Raw genomic sequence first — 24,661 nt, 5'->3', positions numbered from 1 at the left:
CACACACACACACACACACAGAGGTTTATTTCCATCTTTGTGTGTGTGTGCGTGTGTGTTTAGGGAGTTTGTTTCTGTGTGCTCTTCCCAAGACAGCTGAGTATCTGTGTGACAGTATAATATTTTTCCAATTAATGTATCTGAGCCCCGTAATACAAGTAAAACGTTATTATATTGGCAATATTCGCACATGACCACCAAAACAAAAACCCGAACTACCCCGCAGCATATCATGAAGACAAATGTAGCCCCTTCGATAAACTCCACAAACATCAGAGTATCTCTGCCAATACTACCCGAGGAAGCTGCTGATGAGGCAGGTAAGGGGAGATTAGAGGAAAAGCCCACTGACAAACCTCACTAAGCTCTCCACCTTTCAGTGCTGCACCTCCAACATACCTGCAAGAATATGGCCGTATGTCTTTAAGAGATAATAAATGTGCTCTGTCCATAAAGCTGCATAAAGCTCTCCATCAGGTGTGTCCCACACAAAAGAAGACAAGGCGGAGGGTGAAAAGACAGCAGCTCTTCATTAATCTATTTATTCTGCAGTGGCTTAGAAAGAAAGAAAGGAAGAAGGGAAGAAAGAAAGAAAGAAAAGGAGAGAAAAGAAAAGAAAAGAAAAGAAAAGAAAAGAAAAGAAAAGAAAAGAAAAGAACATTGTCAAAAGCGCAGGTTGTTGGTTGAGCTTCATCTTGTTCCATGTTTACAGGGACTCCTCAAATCGACGCAGGCATGTGAAGGCCACCTATTTAGTCAGTTTGATTTCAGCGTTTGAAGTGGAAACTCCCCCCAAAAAGATCGAATAAAACATTAATTTACCCCGTGGTTGCTTGTGCGCGCTATGATGTGCGCGCGAAATAGCGGGACTGAAATCGATGGAGGAAGGTACTGAGCATTTATGTAGCGTGACTGACAGCGTGCGTGGGCGCGCGCGTGTTTATATGTGTACAGAATAATTGGGACTTCAATGCCCACAATCCCCCATAGACTCGTCACCTCGCCTCCACCTTCACCCCCCCTCCACCACCGCCCACGCCCATTTAGCGGCGGCCTCTGCTTGTGATTGGCAAATTTCCGCTCGACGTCAGGGCCCAACGTGGGGTATCCTTTCAGCCATTGGTCAAGACAAAGCAGCCCTTCGACCAATCAGAAAGCAGATAAGGCTTCCAGCCAGAGAGAACTTTTAAGGTGGAACAGAAGAGTTGCTGGTCTTTTGCTGCCGTCTAAATTAAGACGTTTATGCTGGAAACTAGACATTCCGTTTACTTTAATGCTTAAAATGATCACGCACGGTTACCTAAGAGGAGAATGAGTTGGAAAATTGTAAAAAATAAATAAATAAATAAAATAAAATTGATTTTGCGTTTCAAATTAATGTTTAGTTTGCCCAGTTCAAAAATAGAAAGACAACTAACTAGCTAACTAGACTAGGCTAGCACTTTATAGATTATACCATACTAGACATGAGAGTCTTTGCAGTATTTTGCCATGCAAAACTCCTATTCTGTTCTTGTTTTGTTTTATGCATATACAGTAATAATAATGATGATGGTATAACAATAACAACAACATTAACAATAATAACAATTATAATAATAATAATGATGATGTATTTGCACTTATTTAGCCACTAGACTGCTGAGACAAATGAGGGCCATTAATCTGCTAAGAATATTTATTGCTGTTATTAGCTGCAGCTCTACTTTTTCTCGGCAGTCAGCTCGTATCACCTGGTGCGTTTATTTAGGGTTCTGTTGGCCAACTTTATGGGGTTTTTGCTGTACCTGTGCCAGCAGCTAATTCTGTCCCACCTTCTCCTAGATGCTGACCATCCCTCTGAAGCTTTGGACTCTCCTCTGAAGATCCCTCCAGCCTTTATCAACTCGACTTCCTCATGAATTACAAAGATGAGTGATATTCTATTATATTCAAGGTAGTTTTCTCTGTCAACTGGACTGGGTTTCTTCTCTTGAAGATGTTTCGCCTTCTATCCAGAAGGCTTCTTCAATTCTATTATATTCTTTATAGTGCATTCTAGCCCTGACCCTAAAAAGATACAAAGTAAACTGGAAATCCCTTTGTGCAAAGCTCCTGCGTCACCAAGCCACAGCTGCAGACACACAGAATACGATGTGTGTCAAAAAAAACAAGACAATTGCAGCTTTTTTTCCAAGACCTTCCACCACTGTGGTATTTGTGGTGTACGCCTGCACATCAGTCTCTCTGGGACACAGTGAGAGGATTCAGGGGAATAATTACCTGCGTAATCCATTTTAGACAATTAGATAATGCTAATTAGCACAATGGGCTGCACGGGGGTATCGTGTTGGTGGTGGTGGGGGCACAGCTGAGCGTAAAATATGTCTGTCTGAAGGAGAGCACGGAGAAGAGACCATTTAGAATGAAAGCAGAGCCCACGATGGTTTTACGGATCTGGTGCGTGTGGGTTTGAGTGTCAGTTTGGGATTTTTCTGCTCGGCATCTTTAGTTCTTTTTAAAAAATGTGTGAGGTATTTTAGGCAGCTACCGATGATATATGTGCCAGCTCTTTGTTTCTGAGTAAACGCATGAGTTCCTCTAGGTCTCACACATTCTGCAGCCTGACAAACACCGATTGTATAAAGTCACGGGTTCATTCTGTCCGGCACCACACGTTTTGGAACAGTACGACATTGGACGTGTGGTGTTAGCTGTGTCAGCTACATCAGCAGGGTGACATTGCTGGATTTTTGGTACCCTTCTCATCCTTTTACCATAGAAATATGGATAAATGTATAGCTTAACCAAAATGGAGCAGTAACAAAGGGATAAGGTGGAGAATGATGCACCGTCCTTGTGCAATTTCAAGTATGCCACAATACCAAACGCTGACTGGAAGCTAAACTGGCACGTGTGTCGCTGACAGTGCCCTGAAGCCCACGCAGACATGAGGCGAGCGTGCAATCCTTCCGCCGAAAGGCTCCCAGGCCAGGTTCCAAACTACGCCTTGCTTTGTGGCACCAGTGGTAATACGCCTTCAAGCCAGCCGTCAGGGCCGTGAGTGGTCATTAAAGCAGAGCAGACGAGCTAGCTAATGATATGAGAAGGGTAATGGGCAATAAGACATCTCTCATGGACCACGTGCATCAGCGGACAGATAGAAAAGAGAGGAGAAATGGATACGCACTCATCTGTGTTATCACGCTGTGTGTTAATTTAACAGGCACGCCAGGAAACTCCTGCTTCCTGGCGAACAGTTCTAAAATGTCAATGATGTCATGATGTCAGTCAGCTCAACTCGGTCCTCATGGTTTCTCATCGAATTTTAAAAGAAAACCTTCCCAGGTTATATGACAACATAGTTTACGTGTCCCGAAAAGCATATATAACATGAGTTATTGGATAACAGGATGCCAGTATGTGGCCTTAATTGAGGCTTTGGGGCTGATTCTGCTAACCCGCTTGTTGTGAAACTCAGTTTCTGTCTTACTGGAAATCCTCCGTATGTGCCAAGACTTACAGTGTCCGACTTTTTTTACGCTGTGGGATTAAAGGCTGTTTGATCAAGTTCAACGACAGAGCGGCTCTCCGGGATAAACTCATTATAAACAACGCCAGGAGTTGCCCGGGCCAGACTGCTGCTCTCTACATAGAAGCACTTTAAATATCAGCTCGTGTCCATTTTGGACATCCTGGAAATAACACACAGACGGGAGCCAGCGCTCAACAGTAGATGGGGGAGGCATTTTTCATTGTGGTGGGTCGCTCCAGCGGACTCATTGAGCCCGGTGGCATCTCTGGTGATGTTTTTGAACAATTCAAGGAGCTGAGATTTGATTTTGTTAAAGTTAGAGACAAATGGTGGAGGGGTTATCAGTTATGAAAGGGCTCTACCTGGTTGGGGGCTCGCTGTCTACTGCTGTCCTCCACAAGAGGGCTGAACTCTTCCTTAAACAAACTGCCGAGTCCCAGTCCTCCAAACGGCTCCAGACAGAGATTAATCAGATTTCTGCTGCGATTCTACTAATCGGCATGAATTTGGACTTGTGATGTAACCTTCTGAGGCTCCTTGGCTGAGGGTTTCTCTGGCTCGGAAAAGTTACTGGTTGATGGAATCGGTTAAGAACAGTGATGTATTAACTTTGGATGCAGTTCCTTCGGAGAGTTCATGCAGAGATTAGAGCAAAGCGGCGAGTAGCTTGAATGTATTATAAAATTAGTACTGATGCAATAACATAATGTCATAACTTTAGATGATGCATCCTACTAAGTATTGTTGTATATTTGCAACTGTGACTATACATATTTATGCAGCTGGGCAGCTATAGTAACGTATTCATCCTGACTTCAGGCTTAATAACCTGTTAATATCACCACAGGTGGGATCAGAATCGGAAATGGAGAGATAATCCCATTGCTCCCAGTAGCTGTCACTCGCCTGTCGCGTATATTAGCGCGCGTGTGCGCCGTGCAACAAGTGCGTGTTGCTGTGGTGAGTGGGTGCATGCATTTGGAATGGCGTGCTTGTGACTCTCGATCCATATCTCCGTGCACGAGCGATTGCTTTGTCTCTCTCTCTCTCCGTGCATCTCTCCAGTTCCACCTTAAATGCAGCTTTAGCAGCCTGTGTGTTTGTGTTGAAGCCAACAGGCACAATATATTACAGTCCAGGGCTCGCTGCTGAAAAGCCCGCTGGATCCTTCACTGACCTGCTGTTCTTTCCTGCCTTCCTCTCCTTGCATTTTTTTCCACATTAAGATTAAAAACAAAGCTCTCTCTCTCTCTCTCTCTCTCTCTCTCTCTCTCTCTCCCTTCTTCCTTCCACTCATCCTTCTTCTTTTCTGCGGCAACAGTCAGAGGCGAGAGGCTTGTGTCAGAGAAGAGGAGTCAAAAGCAAAGGAAGAGCAGCGTCTGGCCGTTTGTTTACGTTTGGATGTTCCTGCACCGGGCGCCGGGTGAAGGGTCGCCACCGGGAGGAGAGGGGAGGCTGTCTGGATGCAAGTGTCAGCACGGGTGGACCCTGAGTGACTGCAGGCTGAGGTAAAGACGGACGGCGAGGGAGAGCAGGGTAAATTGAGAGTTACCCTGGGAATTAGAGAGCAAGAGGATAAGGAGGTTGAAGCCCGGCGCTGCATTATATCATGACTTTGTCGGATAAACGGAGTTTGTGTGTCATCAGGAATTAGAGCGCAGAGAAGAAGAACCAGGAAGAAAAGAAGGTCAGAGACTGGGAGAGTGAGGAGCGCTGCGTTTAACCCGGCCGGAGAGCAGAGGCTGGACCTGGTGTGTGCGTGCGTGTGCGTGTGTGTGACCAGTGGAGGGCAGAGGAGTGGAGGGCCAGGGGACTAACCTGGCCATCAAACGGACTGGCAGCCTCTCCTCTCCTGGGATCATGTACCCTCAGGGCAGGCATCCGGTAAGTACCTCTCCGTGTCTTTGCGACCGTCCATGACTGTCCATCAGGTCCAGTGTCTCTTTTTTACACCACCATGTCTCCTTGACAGTGTCCCCTTGCCTTTTTTGTCTCCCAGACTGTACTGTAACACGAGGACACACACACGGACATACACACACACACACACACACACACACACACACACCCTTCCTGGTAGCTGCAACCAGGTGCCTCTGAGATCTTGCTGATATTTACCTCGGTAGGGCATTTAACTAGGGCATTTAACTGAATTTGCACTTATCTGTTTATGTTTATGAGTGTACATATGCATTTGTGTGTCAATGGATGGTCTCACTGTGTGTGTGTGTGTGTGTGTGGCTTTGTGGTGAGAGGTGAGAATAGATACAAGTGCATCCACGTGAGTAAAATGGACAGTTTACGACTGGCAGCTGTCCACTTGATCACTTTTGTTGCTAGCCGAAGACCTGGGCGCGCGCGCACACACACACACACACACACACACACACACACACACACACACACACACACACACACACACACACACACACACACACACAATGAAAAGTCAAACACTTCCTGTCTAGCCCCTTCCTTGGTTTGTTCCTTCACCAGTGGAGAAAGTTGCTTCTAATTTCCTGGCAGGTTCTAATTCAGGTTGACTTCACCAGAGGGATGAACGATGGACTCGTTCTTCTCACTGCTGCCACAGTTTGGTGTCTGTAATCAGATTCGGTTGTCAGTGTCTTTGAATCTGCTACAAATGGGTCAGCGGCCACTTTGCCTCACAGCCAGCCTGCGAGTCAGTCAGCCAGCCAACATGCCGGCCTGCTATCACACAGAATTATGAATGACATTTTCACAAGAGGAAGGCATGAGGAATCAATTACACGTACAGAGAGAATACTAATAAGAGAGCCTCTGGAAGAGGAGGAAGGGATGCAGAGCAAAAGGAGAAGTGGAAAACAAAGGCAGATAAATGGAAACAGAAGGAGGGAAAGAAGGGGTGACAAAGTGTTCTTTCAGAAGATGTGGCTGGGATAGAAAGAAATGCAAGTCTGTCTATCTAAGTCTGTCCATCCTTCGTCCTTCCATCCATCCCAGTGAAAACATTAAAAAACCACACTTGCTGTTTAGACCTAAGGACCTCAAGGCCGTTATCCTCAGTGTCAGGTACCCAGTACGGGACGTGTCCCCCGACCCTGCGCTTACCCCCCCCGAGTCACAGATAAATGGTTCCTCTCTGGTCTACGTTGATGAAACGTCCTCGCAGAGCGCCAGCGTTGTTATTTTATTTACTGGTTCATCAAAGGCAGAAGTCGGGCTTTGTTCTTCTCGCTCTGTGGCAGGAAAAGGTTAAAACCCAGGCCTGATTTTCCAGGCTCGCGGAGCCGTAATTGGTTCCACTGGATTTTTGTGGCAAGTGTTATCAAGACTGTGCGTGTGCTTGTGTGGACATGTGCGAGATAGTTCTTTGGTTTTATGTGCATGTTTATCCTGCGCGGGGCTTTCTGACGTGTCTGTGTGTATTTGCAGCTGGGCGTCTGCGTCCTCTATGAAATATTCCCTTGTTTTTTTTGCACAAATGTGCTCTTACGACGCTCCTCTTTCTATAGAGAAGGATGTAAACATGAGTAGTTGGTGGAAAAGGCCGGTCTTGGGGTCACATTGGTGCTTCTTTTTTCCTATTTTTCCTATTTGTGTGCAGGTGCAATGTGTTTAATGTGTGTGCGTGCGTATGCATAATTTGTGCCAGCACCACAATTAAACAATATTCCAATCTGCACTCAAGCAGGATGTGAAAAAGTGCTGATAGTTGACCATCCAACTGTTTTATTAACATGTTTCCGTGGCATCTGCTGGTGTCTAGACAGCAGGATAAAGATCAGATTTAAAATTAAAAATGTGTAAACAGTGTGTGTGTGTGTGTGTGTGTGTGTGTGTGTGTGTGTGCGTGAACAGGGCCCTGAGTTGGGCAACGCTTAATTTTTATGGCCAAATGAGGAAAATACTGCCAAAAATGTGGCCACAGAAATCACGTGTGCAGCTGTAATGTGGGCAGGGGAGTGTTTCTCATGTGTCATAAAGCTGAGTTTCCACCAACAATTTGCGCATGTTTAATTCTGTTCTTGTTGATTGAGACGTTTCTGAGGATACTGGACCTTTTTTTGTGTGTCAGACAGCCCGTTCTCTCTCCCCGTCTCCCTAATGAAAGCCATGTGTCATAAACAACAGAAGAGGACTGCTGTCGCCTCCCTCCGGTGACATTTCCTCCTCCTTCCCTCCGTCCTCGGATTGTTTACATTTAATTTCATGCAGCGTTTCAAAGGCAATCCCGTAAAATGGCAAAAAGTCAAGTAACAACAACACAGCTGCGGCAACGTGACCGTGCAACCAGCGCAGCGGCACACACACAACCGGCAAATTCAGACCTGCGGATTAAGAATGCTCTTTGAGAAAACAAAAAAAGGAGACTAGATTCAGTCTTCAAATCTACACTTCTCTGTTCTTCCCCGCGTCATTAAAAGCAATGATCAGAGCGCGGCTTGGCTGGAGTCCAGAGGTTGTTTTGGCAGCCAATCATCTGCTGATTTGTAATCCACTGTTGGCTTGTTGGCTGGCTGGTGATATGAAGCTCTGACAGGCTGACGGTTTAACTACTGAAGCGAAGGTCTGACTTTTGTTTTACTGGCTGCTTGATAAATGAGTGCTAAGCTGAAGGGTAGCTACGGAGATGAGCACCTTTTATTGTTCAGCCGTCAGCAAGTCTGTAGTTTCAGGTAAAGTTTGATGATTTGATTTGGTGACATGACAGTGTAGAGACGTGTGTATCAGGTAGTAAAGGAGAGCATAACTAGCTGCTGCTAGCATAAGGTTGTGCAGGTGCCGCGTAGGCTAGTCGGTCATATGTCAGTGGGTGAATCCATTCCCTTTCCAGCTTGTATACTGGTTCAAAGACACTTGTCAGGTTCCCTTAATGGTGGGAAGGCTCGTCTTCACCGTGCATTATCTCCCCGATTGTTAGAAATAAAGAGATAAATGTGAGGCTGTCATCCGCGTACGGCTGATACATAATTCACGTTTTTACTCTGCCTCGCCTGTCACTCTTCTCCGGTCCGAACCAATGAGCTGTTACTGATGTGCACTGCTGCTCGTTTGAACAGACGCACGTGCACACGCGCACGCATGCAGATGCAGACATATGGGGCGCTCACACCCCTCCGCCGCGCCCGGTGTTTCTCATCTTTCATGTGCCTTTTTCCTAAATATTTCACCAGCCGATGATTATTTCATGTGCTATCTGAATGTGTCTCTGCTTGACTCGGAGACACGAGGGCTTAAAGAAGAACAAAGGTTCTGGGGAGGATAAGTAAAGAATAAAAGAAGAGAGGGGAGGGAGGAAGGAGAGAGCAGGGAGAGTTTTTTGGAGAAAATGTCGGGTTAACAATTGCATGCCTGCCTGCAATCATTCATATGCATGTCTGCTCAGGGTATGCCGCATAAATTCCCGTGCATTCATCGACGACCAAATTAGACGGAATGTTTTTATGGCAGATTATTCCCAAACTTGCATCTGCTCTGCAGTTGCTGCCTCTCTCATGCTCCGGCTGCCAGGCAGCTGCTCCAACAGAAGACTTCCATGTGACAGACACATAGAACCAGACTGACCTCATACTCAGACGGGATGAGGGGGGGCGAAGTGTGAAAATGAGTAATGTCACTGTGCAGGGCGAGGCAACGAGATCGCCACAACCCCGCTCGGAAGTTTCAAGGTGACGACTGGTCAGCAGAGCTGAGCTCATCGTCGCTCCGTGAGGCTGCACTGGCTGGGGTAACTGATGGTTAAGATATTATTAGAGCAGCCAGTTTAGCCACAAACGTGATAAATCTCTTGCTATGGCCCACTTTATAGGATACAGTGGGATGGTCTCACCCCTCCTCCCCTCGCCCCCCCTCCCATCCTCCATATATAATCCCTCCTAATTCTCTGCCCGCTTATGCCAGCTCCACCAAACTGTGATTGACTGCTGTCCCACACTACTATGTGTGTGTGTGTGTGTGTGTGTGTGTGTGTGTGTGTGTGTGTGTTCGCACACGGGGGGGGGTGTTTGTGCATAAGTGACCCCTCCCATACTCCTCTAAGATTAACTGGATCGCTTTCGGGTCTCAGGATTCCCAACACTGGCTGCAGACACATGCGCCCACACACACATACATGTGCACGCGCATGCATGCACGCACTCAAGCACACACACACACACACACACACACACACACACACATGCACTAGGCGGTGTTTTGGCCCGTTATAACGTGCTGTCGGACCCCTGACAGTCTGGGCTGCCATCTGTTCCTGCACAAGAGAAGCTAAAATCCAAAAATGTTCATTGTAACATACAATACCGGTGAACACGCATGTGTCACGTTCTCAGTCCTACCGAGGCGGCTTTGATGAGGAGATGAGCTGTTCTAGTATCAATAGGCATAACTGAATGTGGTGGTAGTGTCACGCCTTTATTTGCCCTTTGATGTGCGTCAGTGTGTGTGTGTGTGTGCGTGTGTGTGCGTGTGTGCTTTCATGCTCTGTGAAACCCACTGAAAAAAATGTCACCTGTAATTGAAAAGAAAGGACATTTTGGACTTTGTGGCTGACAGAAGACATGAATTCTGTCCCCTGCTGACTGCAGGAGAGGCCACATTGACCCCAAAGGTCGTCCCTCTCAGATCAGTGATTTGGGCCTGATCGGATGCTGTGGGCTCTGTGATACGAGTTCACGTTGGAGCTCAGCGGCCGTGTTTTGTCTGTGCGTCTGCGTGCTCGTGGCAGCAGATGGTCGGGGCAGTATTACCACAGTTGGATTTACAGCGCACAGGGTGGAGGGACCACAGCAGAAGCAGCGTGATATTCTCTCTCTCTCTCGGTGTCAGACAGATGATAGGCTATCTCTCTCAGTCAGCAACCGTGGTGCTCTTTCATCATCCATCTCTACCCACTCTTTCATTCCTCTCTCTGGATCTCAGAACCAACCGTCCCTTCCTCCATTCCCCGGCCATCCCATCCCCATCTGTCAGATCTATCTCTCTCCCATTCATCAATCCATCCCTCCCTCATGGGCGCGTGTGCGCCATGTTTCATGCTTACTCTGTGTGACATCACTATCTGCCCCCCACCTCCCCCCGCTGTGTGTGTGCGTGTGTGTGTGCGCGTGTGTGTGTGTGTGGTGTGAATCAAGGTCAGTGGGGATCAGTTGGCAGACACCCACCATCCCAGCTACACCCCCTCCATGCATCTAGTGTGTGTGTGTGTGCGCGTGTGTGTGTGTGTGTGTGTGTGTGTGTTTGCAGTGCCCATCCAACCACCTCGTTCGTCTCTGCGTCCCTGCCTCAGCTCAGTTTAGCCCGGCTCAGCTTGGCTCCATGGATTAATTGCCAGCCCACCCCGTCTCTGACCTCCCCGTCAGACTAATTGAAATCTAATTGAAGTGCGTTTGTCTAGACTAATGAAGCCCCGCCAGCCACACCTCTGATCTTTTAGCCTTCCATGATACCTGAACTGTGGGCAGGTGTGGACGGACAGACAGACAGACAGACGGTTACCATGACACCATTTCAAATATAGGTTTTGTTTTCCGAGCTTGGTTCGGTTTGACTCCCAGTCTAAGATCGCCGGTTGATATTCTGACTTACTTGCTGAAACGTGCAACACACCGATACTGGTACCGGTAAATGAAGCTGGATGCTGCTGAACAATTGGTGGAGCCGTCTGGGTGCGGCGGGCAGCACCAGATAAAGTGTCTCCGGCAGCTGCACCGGTGCTCATGAGAGATGGAGGCAAGGCCAGCGGAAGACTCCTGATCAGGTAGCTGATAAAACCGGCAGAGCCACCTGGCAGCCTGCACACACCCAGCAGGGATCTACTCCACAGGAGGGGGGGGGGGGTTATATTTCAGATAAAAAGGGAGAAAAAGAACCTACGTTTGTCCCATTAGGGAATAAACTTCGACTCCATATTTGATTGAATGCGGGAAAACATGGAAGTCAACAGGCTTCTTCAGACTCTGTGTGGGGCTTGTTGAGTTGATTCAAAGCATTTTGGTGATGGAGGGCTGGTGGAAGTTCGGGGGTGTCCCCGGGGGGGGTCTGTGCTGCTGGTCCTCCTTTAGCTTTTAGCAGGTGAGAGGCTGCGCTGTGATTCCCTCTAAGTTATTCATTTGACGTTTCCTCCTTTCTCAGCTCTTTGTAAGATGGAATACATTAGCAATCTGGGTGAGTGGAGGGGATGCTAATGTGGGGGGGGGGGGGGGTGGAGGAGGGAGGGAGGGGTGGCGGGAGAGAGGGAAAGTCATTAGAGGAGGAGGAGGAGAACAGAGAGAGCGGACGCAGCTTTATGATGTGTGGGAAGGGAAAGTGACCTTCCCTCTCACTTTCATCTCAGCTTTTTTTTTCTCCTCCATTTGCAGTGTCTCACACACACACACACACACACACACACACACACACACACACACACACACACACACACACTCAGTATCTGTTTTTCATCATTCTTCTTCTTTTTATCTCGGTCCTGTACAGGTCCCCTTGCAGCCTGGCCAGTCTTTCAAGTTCACAGTCCTGGAGACCCTGGACCGTATAAAGGAGGAATTCCAGTTCCTCCAGGCGCAGTATCACAGGTGCATGCACCATACTGCACCACACACATGACACGTGCATTATACAGTACACAAAGGCCTGTCTGGAATCTATGAATATTAAGTCTTCTTTCAGAATAATCACGGAGGTTATGATCTGCTCGTGTCGCTCTGTGTCGGCTAGATTGGAAATGTTATGATTGTTTACTGGCTGGACTGGTTGCAACGATTTCTGAGTCGTGCAGTTCGGTGGGAGAGTGTCGTCGATGTAAATGTGCGCCGAGATACTCGAGATGCCGATGAAACAACGCGATTAAGGCACAGATGTGGTCGCGGCGCGCAGCCCGATGTCCTGGTGGAGACAGCCAGAGATCTTCTGGGTGCTCATGGAAGCTCCTGTTTGTGTGTGTCTGTGTGTGTAGGCACGTTTATTCTGCGCAGCCACAAGGCTCACCTGTGTTTTCTTAATCAGCCTCTTGATTTGTTGCCCCCGCCAGCTTTGATGCGCCGACACAGCACAACTAACAAACGCAGACTTTAGGATCCGCGCAGTTAAAAGCGTCCACGATCGGAACTGCGAATTTGTGTCTTTGTCACTTTGAATCAACCCTCTGAATATCTAATAACCGCAGTACCCAGCGGATAAACGCACCGGCGTGAGCGTTGACGTACACGTGTTGGCATATTTAGGGTGAACTGCGGTGGTGAGTAATGCTGTTGGAGCTGCTACTATGGAGGTGATACTTCACAGGATATTTGCAGCTGAACAGTGTTAATGTGCGAAGATTGTTTTGTTTGTTTTTACGCCGTATTTGATCTTGCCGATGTCTAAATGTGGAAATTATAATGAGCTGTGTTTGAGTGAATGTAAACGCACCCACTAATCCCCGCGTGCGTCTGCGTGTGTCTCCTTTTATCGTCCTTGCGCAGCCTGAAGCTGGAGTGCGAGAAGCTGGCCAGTGAGAAGACGGAGATGCAGAGGCACTACATCATGGTGAGTCCAGTCAGCTCGTTACCACAGCTGGATTTCCGGCTCAGTGTCGGCGTTTAGGTGCGACTAAAGGCTCACGCGAATCATAAACCTTCATCTGTGGAACAAAACTAACACGGAGGCGAGCAGAATACCGTATGAAGCATCTGCTCAGCCTGTTCACGTTCCATAAAGCTGGAGGAGCAGGCAGGATCAGGGCTGTGCACACAACAGGCAAACAGATGGAGCCACAGAAATCTCTGATTAATTCATCCAGCCTGTATTTATGTTTATTGTGGGGTGTTTAAACAACGCCTCTCCTGAGGATACCTGTTGTTTCTGATCACCTTTTTACACCTTTAACTCTGAGTTATTGAATTGTCCAAGTATATAAACCTCAACATGCCCCCTCATAAGTCCATGTTATTTCTAGGAAATGTATTTTCCCTCAGTGATCAATATATAAAGCGTCATGTGTAATGTTGCGGTCATGGTAGATGCCTGTTCAACCGAGAATATCTAATAAAGCCTGCTGGACACCAAAATCCTGTGATAAACACACGCACGGACATGCTCGACAGGGCCGTAAAACCAAACAAAACAGGGGTTAAGTTCAGAATAATTGTGCAGACGGGAGAAAAAACAGGTTCTGACCTTGAACACTTCCGCGTCTGCTTCCATGACAACAGCTGAGCTCAACACAAAGAACAGTGAACCTGAAACAAAGTCAGCAAACTCCAGTTAGTGATGGAAGTTCGGCTTTCCCTCTTTTCCCAGTCACTACTGGAGAACATCGTCACCGAGGGTGGGGGTTCTGAAGTAGCCAGACTCTCTTCTTCTCTGCCCCCCTGTGATGCGCCTTCGTAAAAAGGATGTTTTAGCAGGAATTTAATTTAACTTGTACAACTTCAGACAGATCTGAATGTCCGTAGATCCTCCTAAACCACATAAAGTTGTTATTTTATGTGTTGACCTCAGCAACCTTCAAGGACCTTTAAAGAACCAGAGGGGTTTTCCCACACTGATGGGATTTCTTTTTTAAAACGTCCTCACGGTGTTTTTCAAAGTGGGGAGAAGAAACGTGTTCAAACACACGCACACACACACGCACACACACACACACACACACACACACCCACACACAGAAAGGAAAAACCACCACTTCTCACAACCACCCACCTCTTTCATTCCGGGCACTCCCCGCTTGAGCTGCGGTTCTCACAGGATCGCTCTGTGGAACTAACAGCCCAGACAAACATGCAGCTTCTCGGCTGCAGTTCATGTGGCAGGAGGGGACGGAACACTCACCAGATGCAAAGCTACTGGGGGGGGGGGGGGGGGTGTTGTCAGGCCATATTCATTACAGGTAGTGAAAATATATTCATGTTTTTGATGTATTTAGTTCATTCTAGATGCACTTTCCACTATAAAAACCTTTTTACTGGTTAAATCTATGAGAAAATAAGTCAAAATAGAATTTTAAAAAGTCGAGAAAGGAGATTTGAGGTTGCGTATAGCAGATGAGGAGTCCTGGGGGTTTTACTACAGTATTGGAACCTACTGTACTTCAGAGGTGACCACGCGGGGCGCTCCAAATGAGAGGGAAGGGGAGGACGGAGAGAAAGCATTAGGGAGGGGAGTGAACGAGAGACAGTGGTAGCCGGAGAGAAGAAAGGCTCAGCGAATGTCAGACGGCATAAAAACAGAGAGCTGCCGAGGCAGGGGGTGGAACGTTGGGAAAAGAGATAAAGAGAGAGAGGGAAAGAGAAGAAATTAGGAAAATAAATGAGAAGAAATAAGCAAAGAGAGATACCTGGGGACAGGAAAACAATGTGAATGGATGAAACAAGGGAGTAGAGCTGAGAGAGATGGCGGTGTGTGTGTGTGTGTGTGTGTGTGTGTGTGTGTGTGTGTGTGTGTAGGGAGGTGCGGGGTGAAAGAAAGAGAGATAGAGAGCGGTTGCATGCACAGACACGTAAATAATGTGAAGCAACAACGGACGCGTTGCGCCCACAGAGGAGATAACCCAGAAGGCTATATTTAGCTCGTTAGGCCTGTCATCCACACTGAGGCCTGTTTCCACAGGCGGGGGCTCTCGCTAACACGCCGCACTGCTCCTGCTTTTACTATTCATCACTTTAAAGCTCTTTAAATACCAGAGCGAGGGGCTGGAACACAGCAGACGGCCATACAGCAAACGCCCAGGGTTTGTGTGTGTGTGAAACTTCAAACGCCAGAGGAAGCTGCAGTCGGGCACGTGAGCAGGGAGGGAGTCCTTGAATGTTTTATCTGACTGGACCTCCAAGGAAAACCTGAACTGCATTCATCCTAAAGCGCTGATGTTTCCCCTGAAGAGGAAAGGTCCTGTTGTGGCGCGGCGGTCCGGAGTGTTAAGCTGCTAAACGGCCACAAACGTCCGCTGGAGCAACAAACCTTCTGGTACCCTCGCACATTTCTCACTTAAACCCTTGAATTTCATTTTTCATTTTGATAGTTATCCAACCTACGTCCTTCATCAACCCAAGTTCAGCACCGACTCGTACCTGGCACAGTCAGGTTAAATCATTCATACCTCGACCTGTCTCCAAGATACGAGCTTTGTATTCCACCTGCCTACAGTGGTGCCACCAATCCATGCCCTCATATATTTTTGGCTCTTTCAGCGTCACGTCGCTCGGATTTGATTAATGTGACCTTCCTCCGCTCGGAGCGCCATAGAAGCATATTTGCTCTGAGGCAAACTTTAAACATTCACCTAAATGAGTGTGTGTGTGTGTGTGTGTGTGTGTGGGGGGGGGGGGGGGGGGGGGGGGGGGGGCGACTTGGACTCAAATTTTTATGATCACAATGTCTCATTAATAGACGGGACTTTCTGCTCACATTACAGCTTCTATAGCTGGATTGATTTGACCGATCCTGATGTGGACCAGGACTAAAGGGTCCTGGACATCATCACTGAGTGAACAGTGTCTTAAATCTGGATCTCCATGCTGCCGATCCTGAGAGTCCAAGCTGTGGCTGCAGCAGACAGTGTTGGAGATTTGCTCGATTTGCCAATTAGATCTGTGGCACTGGGTTTCCGTGTCTCTTTCTTTGATATGATTATATGTCTGGGCTATTCTGCCGCCTTTATCTCTGTCCTGCTGTCAAACACAAGGCAGAGCTCTTCTGGGTGGATGGTTGCTGAGACCCTTTAATACGGAGAATAAAAAAGACAGGAGGCGGACAGGTCACAGTCAGAAATCACATCAGGTGGTCTCGCCACGGCCGTGCGTGTCCGCAGGGGTCTGCAGCCACGCAGCAGACAAAGAATTCTTCCTCCAGATATTGGAATAATGAAACTCTGTTTAAATGAATGTCTCTGTTGGGAGATTTGAGGATCGTTGGCGAGTGATGGTTCCCCCATAAATGTGATGGTGACAAGTGGTTAAAATGACGGTGTCGGCTCGTATTCGGAGGAAGATGGTTGCAAACGAGCTTTAAAATTGCTGCTTTTGCAGCTCCAGGAGTTGGAGACGGATCCACTGAACTAAACTGACTGTATTTTATAAAAATGCTACATTTTTTAGCTTTTTTTTCCCCCCCAAGGAGCCGTATCAGGATCACATGTCTGCCATGGAGTAATTTATATAGTCTCTACGTGTGTGTGTGTGTGTGTGTGTGTGTGTTTTGTCCATTCAGTACAGCCCCTCAGGCAGAGATAAAGTTATTTATGTGTGTGTGTGTGTGTGTGCGTGCGCGCTCAGCTTCTTACTCTGCACCCAGCTCATCTGTCTGATTCAGGCTGACACGCTGTGTTCTCTTCACCAACATTACAGTCGCAGGCTGCATGAGAAGGAGGAAAGGAAGGAGGGAGGGTTGAGCGAAGGGAGAGAGAGAGAGGAAAAAAAGGAGAGAGAGATGGAAGTAATAAGGGAAGTGAAGAGAGAGATGGGGACAGTGAGATAGTGAGCAGAAGAGTGAGCAAGACAGATGGAGAAGAAAGGAATGGAGAGAGGGCACTGGGGCATGGGCAGAGTAGAGGCAAGGAGAGAAGACGCTGGTGGAGACAGAATAATGAAAAGGAGATGAAAGACAAAAAAACAGTTACTCCATTTTGTTTGATAAAGTGAACGATGCGGATGAGAGGCTGAAAAGACAGATAATTAACAATAAAGTGAGAAATGGGGGCGATAGCAGGTGGGAGGAGGACGGAATCAGAGTGTGGATTTCACCTGTCTGAGAGGAACCATCTGATAGCCGGAGCTGGCTGGGGGATTTAGGAGGGGCAGATGTAGGAGAGGATTGAGTCGCCTCTAAGAGCCTTAAAGCTGTCTGAACTGTCTAGAGTAAACACTGCTGAGGCCCTGGTGGGGGTGGGGGGTGGGGGGGGGGGCCTGCTTGTGCTGCGTGATTCTAGATTATCAAATGCATTCAGGCAGCTGAATCTGATGCTCCCTCTGATGAGAAAGGTTACAGGAAACTGCTGCGACTGTCTGTCATGATTCAGCCCCCCCCCCCCCCAACATGACAGGATGAGGAAGTCAGAGTGTGCTAACCACACCTCTGACGCTGGGTTAGCACGCTAATAAATGTTTAACCTGGTGGTTTATTTGTGCGGGTGGGTGGGCAGAGATGAAAGAGATGGGCCCAGCCGAGGCACACGCACGCACGCACACACACACACACACAGACACACACACCTACGCTCTGTCACTAAGAATACATGCAGTGGCAAACACACTCCGCTGGCTGCAGCACGCACGCAAACGTGTACGCAAATGTCTGTCCGCGCACACCTGCAATACGTCCGCATGCCGTTTAAATAAATCAGGTGGATTGGACCCAGTTCCAAAAGCTAATTCATAAGTCTGCCAGTGGTCTTCACAGAATGCACAGAAGAGACAGAATGAGCGTCTGGTGCCGTCCTCTAACCTTCTGTCAACACCGGGAGGGAGACGCATGACTGATGGGGTAGAACAGATAGAGGGAGAGAGCACCCGAGTGAGATGAAGGAACGTTATGTGTTTCTTTAGGATACAGCGGAAGATAGTGGATGACAGGTAAACAGGAATGTCTTTGTCTCTGCAAAGTAAACTGCAGACAAAATAGAGTTGGTCCGGCTGATGCGTGTTAGGTGCCGTCTGTTTAATAATCAATACTTTGGTTACTGTCAGTTTGATGCTGAGTGGATGGAGAAAACCACCAGAGCAGAAACGAGCAACTGCACATCTGCACCAACGTCTTCGATAAGCCGAAGAATCCAGGAGAAAGTTTGCAGTAAATGACACCAAATCTCCTGAACCCCAGTGGAGAAACGGGTCACGCTCCAGCGTGGAGCAGCAGGGGCGGCGGCGTCCTACTTTGGGGCAGCGTTTTTTCAACTGGAACTAGGACTCTAATGAGAGTGGAGGGAATAACGAATAGCTCCGAATACCAGTCAGTGTTGGCAGCCTCGGCCTTAAGGTCCCCGCTAAGGTCCTTCAGACACCGACCCGGACGACCTCAATCCAGGGAAACGTCTGCGGTGTGACTTGAGGGCGGCAGATGAGACGCCCAACGACTGTGACGCTTTAGAGAGGAAGAAGGAGGACGAAGAACATGTCCTTACAAGGACTCAAGTTCACCTGCACTGAAGATCCAGAGTGTGTTAAAACACCACAGTCGTGTCTTGGGGGGGGGGAGGGATAAAAAGAGGACAAAAGGGAGCGTCACGAAGGTAAAGTTGCTGAGAGCAAGAGAGGGAAGTTTAATAAGGACAAGGAAGGATGGGAACTGGGTTTAAGAAAGGGCAGGGAGGGAAGAGGTGAGGCGTAATGATAGAGAGGTGGCGAGAGCAGGAAGAACAAAGAGAGATGTCCCCACGTCTTTCATGTTGAGAGGGGGGAGGACGGACGCGGGGGGAAAAAAGAGCGAGCTGAAGTAGGTTTAAGAGCGTGTGTGTGATGGTGCTCTCGGGTGTGCTCAGACTGGAACCACACGTGCATTTTAACATGCGAGCGAGAGCCGGTGCGCGTGTGAATGCAGCTTTGGTGTGTGTCAGAGCGCATTGTTACTATTCTAGAGGGAAATGAGCTCACATTAGTGCGCTGACGTGCAGCTTTCCTGATTTTTAGTTACACATTTGTCTCTTTTTGCTTTGTTTTCAATCTGCGCCTGCATCAGTGTGTGGGGGGGGGGGGGACATTTTTTCCCAGTATTTTATTTCTGGCATTTAATTATTCATGCAAAAAAAACACAGTTTCTGTAGAAAGTGAGCTGCAGAGGAGGGGAGGAAGTGACAAAGGCAGCGAGGAAGCAAATGAGAGTGGAAATAGAGATGGACCGAAATGGAGAGCAAAAGAACATCTGACAGCTACAAAAGAGAGAAAGATAAGTAGCGAGGGAGCGAGGGAAAGGGGAGGACGGATGGAGACGGACTGAGAGCCTATGAAAGGCAGGCGAGCGAGGGATGAGCTGAAGGAGCTCCACAATGAATGGCCAGAGAAAAGCGAGAGCGGCCAGCGACACCATTACGGCACTTTACCCACGTGCGCTCGCAGCCACACCTGCGCGCCGGCGCTGACACGTGCGCTCGTCTGGCGAACGCACGCGCAGACAGATGGTCCGATTGTAACAGGCAGTGGCGAACAAACACGCAGAGGCAGGGGTCATCGATGCCCTGCGCGAGCCCCAACGCATCGTAGGTGCGCGAAGCCATCACGCCGGACACTCCGGCTCACTCCTCCTCTGTTTCACCCTCTTTTGTTCCAAAAACACTGAGCAACAGATGCCCGCTGATAACACAGAAGATGGAATTTTAATGAGTAATATGCTAACGAAGCTCTCCCGCTCTGTCCCTCACAGTACTACGAAATGTCCTACGGCCTGAACATAGAGATGCACAAACAGGTAAGGGCAGGATTTTGGATATTGTGTGTGTGTGTGTGTGTGTGTGTGTGTGTGTGTGTGTGTGTGTGGAGGCTGCACAGAGTGAGTGGGCAGAAGGAGGCCGCCGTGTTGCTCATATATCAGGATGTCACTCAGCGTGGGTGTTTTTTCATGTGCTCCTCCTGAAATCCTGTAGATTTATGCAGGTGATCCCTCTATACTGAACAGCCATGTTCACTAGTAGCCCCCAGGACCACCTTAGTGAACATAAATGCACCTTTTTCTGAAGCCGGTTTCGGGCTTTGGGCTGAACACATACGTACAGTGTATGGGACTGCTCATCTGGACGGTGTTCCATCCCTCACAGTTCAGCTTTGAGCTTCATTAGTTCTTATTGTTGCCCTCAGTTAAAGGCCGAACGGTTTGAGTTTATCCTGAGAGATCTGCTGCTCTTGAATGAAGGCTGATATCTGCTGATCTCTGCGTGTTATCAGGACCACACTGGTCGCTAATTTGCTGCCTGGGTCTCACTGCGGGACGGGAAGGCAGACACGGCGGGAGACAGATATCAGATATTAGATCCGTCCGCCGTCAGTGCTGCTCGTCAGAATCATCCCCAGCTGAATGGCGTCTCCCTCTAACGTGGCCGCCTTTGTCTTTCCTTTTCCCTTAAACTGTCTGTCACACAGACTCGCCGTGGGCTCCCGAGCTGTCAAGGAAGAAAGGAAAAGAACGGGACTTCATTGTTTAAAACCAGCGCTGTAAACATTTCTAAATGAACGCCTCTGCACTTTAACCCTATAATCACCGTGTCATTTCCCATGGCGAGTAATTATAGCACGCAGACTTCAAACACACGGGGTTACGTCCAAACACGGGCGGCGGACACACTGTCCTGGCTCCAAGGCGCAGCACCGGCTGATTGTTCCACAGTGGAGGAGTCAGCATCGACTGCACTTTTCCAGCCCTTTGTTTACTCTAAAGTGCTCCAGTCAAGGAGAAACGGCACCCAAAAGATTTGGTGTGTCCAGTTTAACAAAAAAAAACACCCGAATCAGCTCAGATCAGGAGATCAGATCAGCCCCAGTCCAAGGATCAGGCTCACATCACCCAGCAGATCGTTGCTAATTACCCTCCTCCAGCTACGCTCTTGCAGTTACCGTTTCCAGCGTCACCGTGGTGATGGTGGAGCGGCATTTGTAAATCGGGACATGACAAATCTGTGCTATAACTAGTTCACTAGAATGAAAAAAAGCAGATTCACGCTGACATGTGAGGTCAGAGACGTAACGAGCGCTGGCTACGGTGTTGCTCACTAGCTGACATAAACATGTTTGAAGCTGCACTAGTTTCGACATGTAAATGCACAATATGCCCTAACTAGTTAACTAGTACTGGTTAACATGTTTACACCCAGATGCTCACCTTGTGCAAATCAAACAGGCAGGATCGTAACAAAATCCTGGGTTTTAATTGGTTGTTATGTTTGGTTTCGGACTGGAAAGCTAATAGGAAGCCTCGGTGCAAGCTCCTCCCACCTCACTTTTTCTGTGTCAGTGTTTCTGACATTAGTTAACTAGTGCTTACTTTCCCTTACACTAGTAAGCTAGTGTACATTTACTAGTACAACTGCAACTGGGTTCACTAGTCAACTAATATATATTTTACTTTTACCACATACAATTGCATGTATTAGCTAGCTAGAGTGCTTAACTCCTGATTGACTAGTTAACATTTCAGAGTTTTTGCAGCTCACTAGTGAACTAGTGGGTGTTTTTACATGTGATAGCAAGGATAAATAATAAAGGCTTTCCATACAGTGACCATTCATGTAGCTGAACACACCAGGCACGAGTTGCTTTTAAAAGACTTTTACTCACTTTTAAAGGAAATCATGAACCAACTTGGTTAGCTCAGTCGGTCTCATAGCGTTAAGTGAAAAAATCATCCATCCATTTTTCTACGGAGGAGAATCTTATTCATGAAGGTGAATGAAGTGAACTTTGGCTGGTGGCAGCCGAATCCTCTTTTAATCGTCCAATTCTTTTAACATAACTGATTTGGATATTGAATTTAATTATAACAGACACGTGAACCCAAAGACCTGCCAAAGGTGGTATTAAATGAACAAACGTGTGGCTTTTAGCTCAAAACTGAGGAAAATCACCTTTTTTTTTAGTTTGTTTCTTTCAGTTTTGACCCTGAGGGGCTCAGAACATGAGGGCAAGCATACAGAACTGAGCAGAAGAGCAGGAAGCAGGAGGGAACTGTCTGGTCTGTCTGACACCAGAAACAAAATGGACTGGGAGGGAAGGAGGAGGAGGAGGAAGGTGGAGGGGAGGAAATAACAGAGAGATCAAGAAGATCTGAGTGTTGGAAACTGGAAGGGAAGTGTTGTGGCAGGTGTTTATAAGGTAGATAAAGATAAAAATGAGCTCTAAGGTTGATCCAATGCCACAAGTTTAGTTGAGTTTATTCTCTGAAGACTTATCAAAGATAATCATTATCATCAAAGATAGTACAGAGACAACAGAGCTCTCACTCCCGTACACCACTGCAACGTCAGTCATCAGAATCACACTTCGCAAGGTAAACACACGGTGATTCTTTCCAAACTGCAGTCTAAACCGAGCGTCTCAATGTCTGAACGGTGACAAAACAGTTCATATAAAAACAGTGGCTGATGTGTTAAAGGGGGGAGATGAAGGCAAGAAGGAGAGAAAGAGAAATAAGAGGTGGATCATCAAAGATTTAGGGAACAGAAAGCCGAAGTCAGAATAAGAAAAGAAAGGGGACTGAGGCTTCTGGAACAAGCGTGTGTGAAAGGGATATCAAAGAGTGATAAAGAAGTGATAGCACAAGCAATATGGGAGAAAGAGTTGATGAGAGGTTGTGGAGTTGAAGATCGACCGGAGAGACGATGGATGGCAAAGTGAGGGATAGGTTTTTTTTAAGCGTGAATAAGATAATTTAGAAAAATGAAAGCTTTGAAGATGCAAGAAACTGTAAGAAGACAGCACGACAGAGAAACAGTTGCAGGGAGCAGGGAGGAAAGAGAGAGCGAGGGATGGAGGGATGGCAGGGAGAGAGCTAATGTTAGGAGGAGAGAAAGAGAGGAGGGAGATTAATTGAACGGATGAAAGAGGGTAAACAGGAAGGATGGTGCTTAGAAGAGATGATAAAGACCTCAGAGAACAGATGAGGGTGAGGAAAGAGAGGAGAAGAAGGGCAATGAAAGAGAGAGAGAGAGAGAGATCAGGGCAGAGAGGGGAGCTTTGAGCTGCAGTGAGAAATAATGAATCATGAATAGATTTAACAGTATCTGCTCTTATTTCCTCCTCCTCCTCCTCCTCCTTCACCCCTCCAGCTTCCTGCGAACATCCTGTCAGGATCACTTCTATTGCCTCTCTCTCTCCATCTCCCTCCCTCTCTCCCTCTGTCCGTCTCTCCAGCATGCGCTCTATCATTATCAGTGGCAGGGCCATCTCATGTCCCATCATTAATTGAGCTGTAACAGTCATCCTGTGCCTTCATGCTTTCTCTTTTAGCCTCTCTTGCGTTCCCCCCTCCTTTTATTGCTCCTTCTCCTCTGCTCTTTATCTCCACCCTCCCCTTTGTGTCCTTTTGGCTCCTCTCCCTGCCTATTCCTTCCCTGTCTTCCTCCTCCTCTGACTGTGTTTGAACTATATGAAGATGCATAAATGATAAAATCGCCCCCCCAACCTTATTTCCCCTAAGCTGTATAGATACATCACGCCACACTCACATGGATACACACCCTGTCACATTATCTCACACGGTTCACCTCTATTATCACATTATATCATATCGTATACATATTTTATCCCCGAGAGGACAGACAGAGGCTGTAAGGAGTCTACGTTGGTGTCTGAGGGTGTTCTATACTCATTAATATATCATGTCCGGGGCCCAGGTTCTTATTATCTGTAGCTCCCTGTAATGTGTAAGGTATAGGCATCCTTGGTGCTATGGAGTTTTACGATGGAGGGCTGAGCATTGACAGCTGATTAGGCAACGGGGGATTGAGGAAGAGGCACATTTTTAGCTCTGTGTCCTTTAAGTGCGACCAGAATGTTACCTTTGAAAATGTTAAACTATGCAAGCCACCCGGTGATGGGATTTATTCCCTCTTTCTTTCATCTCTTGGTCATCGGCTAGCTTCAGAGGGGCGATCTCTGCCAGCAGCAAACAATCAAAACAGCGATAATCAGCAGCTAAACAGCTTTATTGATGATGCAATTTTGGGCGTAATCAACACACATTTTAGCTTCGGATCAATTTCTCATTATCTTGAGAAAATGGAAACAAACATGAAGAAGAAGACAGGAGCAGCTTTGGAAGCAGCAGCAGTGAAGAGCAGAGCTAGCTATGGCTACATTGTTCCCCAGGACTCCTGGAGGAAGGGGTGATGATGATGTTCAGACACTATAATTGTAAATTTTAGTGGTTGGGCCAGAAATATCTGTGAAAACGGTCGAGACTTTACAGCGGCTGAGGTTGCTCCGCGCTGCAAGACCAGAACAAAATGTCTGGACTCCATAAACAGCCAACAGGGGCCGTCAGACCGCAACGTTCTGTGTTAATATTAAACGTCTGCATACATATCGCCTCAAAAGCTCACACGGTGTTCCAAATCTTTCACGTTTGTTCTGGAACTCAAAGTGGGCGACATCGAATTACAGAGTCAACAGGCAGATCAGGAAGAATCCGGTGTGACATCATCCTTGTAGACTCAAGAAGAAGCAATCCTTCATCATTTTTAGAGGTTTCAGTCCAATTACAGAGCTTCTAATT

At 47.5% G+C, this 24,661-nt stretch overlaps 1 protein-coding gene across 5 annotated transcripts in view; it reads left to right on the top strand.

The window, feature by feature from the left end:
* Nucleotides 1-4,630: 4,630 nt before the first annotated feature.
* tle2b (TLE family member 2, transcriptional corepressor b) overlaps nt 4,631-24,661 on the top strand; it is a 41,758-nt gene continuing 21,727 nt past the window's right edge. For 2 of the 5 annotated variants that reach the window (XM_029828201.1, XM_029828203.1), the window contains exons 1-5: nt 4,631-5,022; nt 5,162-5,398; nt 11,972-12,069; nt 12,958-13,021; nt 19,823-19,867. In XM_029828201.1, the coding sequence (XP_029684061.1) occupies nt 5,375-5,398; nt 11,972-12,069; nt 12,958-13,021; nt 19,823-19,867 (231 nt within the window). In that variant the 5' untranslated portion in view covers nt 4,631-5,022; nt 5,162-5,374. Of the gene's footprint in view, nt 5,051-5,161; nt 5,399-11,971; nt 12,070-12,957; nt 13,022-19,822; nt 19,868-24,661 lie in introns of all 5 variants that reach the window. The other 3 variants (XM_011614809.2, XM_011614810.2, XM_029828202.1) reach the window with 3 other exon arrangements.

This window comes from Takifugu rubripes, chromosome 20, assembly GCF_901000725.2.
Source record: "Takifugu rubripes chromosome 20, fTakRub1.2, whole genome shotgun sequence".
NCBI lineage: Eukaryota > Metazoa > Chordata > Actinopteri > Tetraodontiformes > Tetraodontidae > Takifugu > Takifugu rubripes.
Note: the sequence above shows the minus strand (reverse complement) of the source record. Positions and strands in the feature narration are given on the sequence as shown.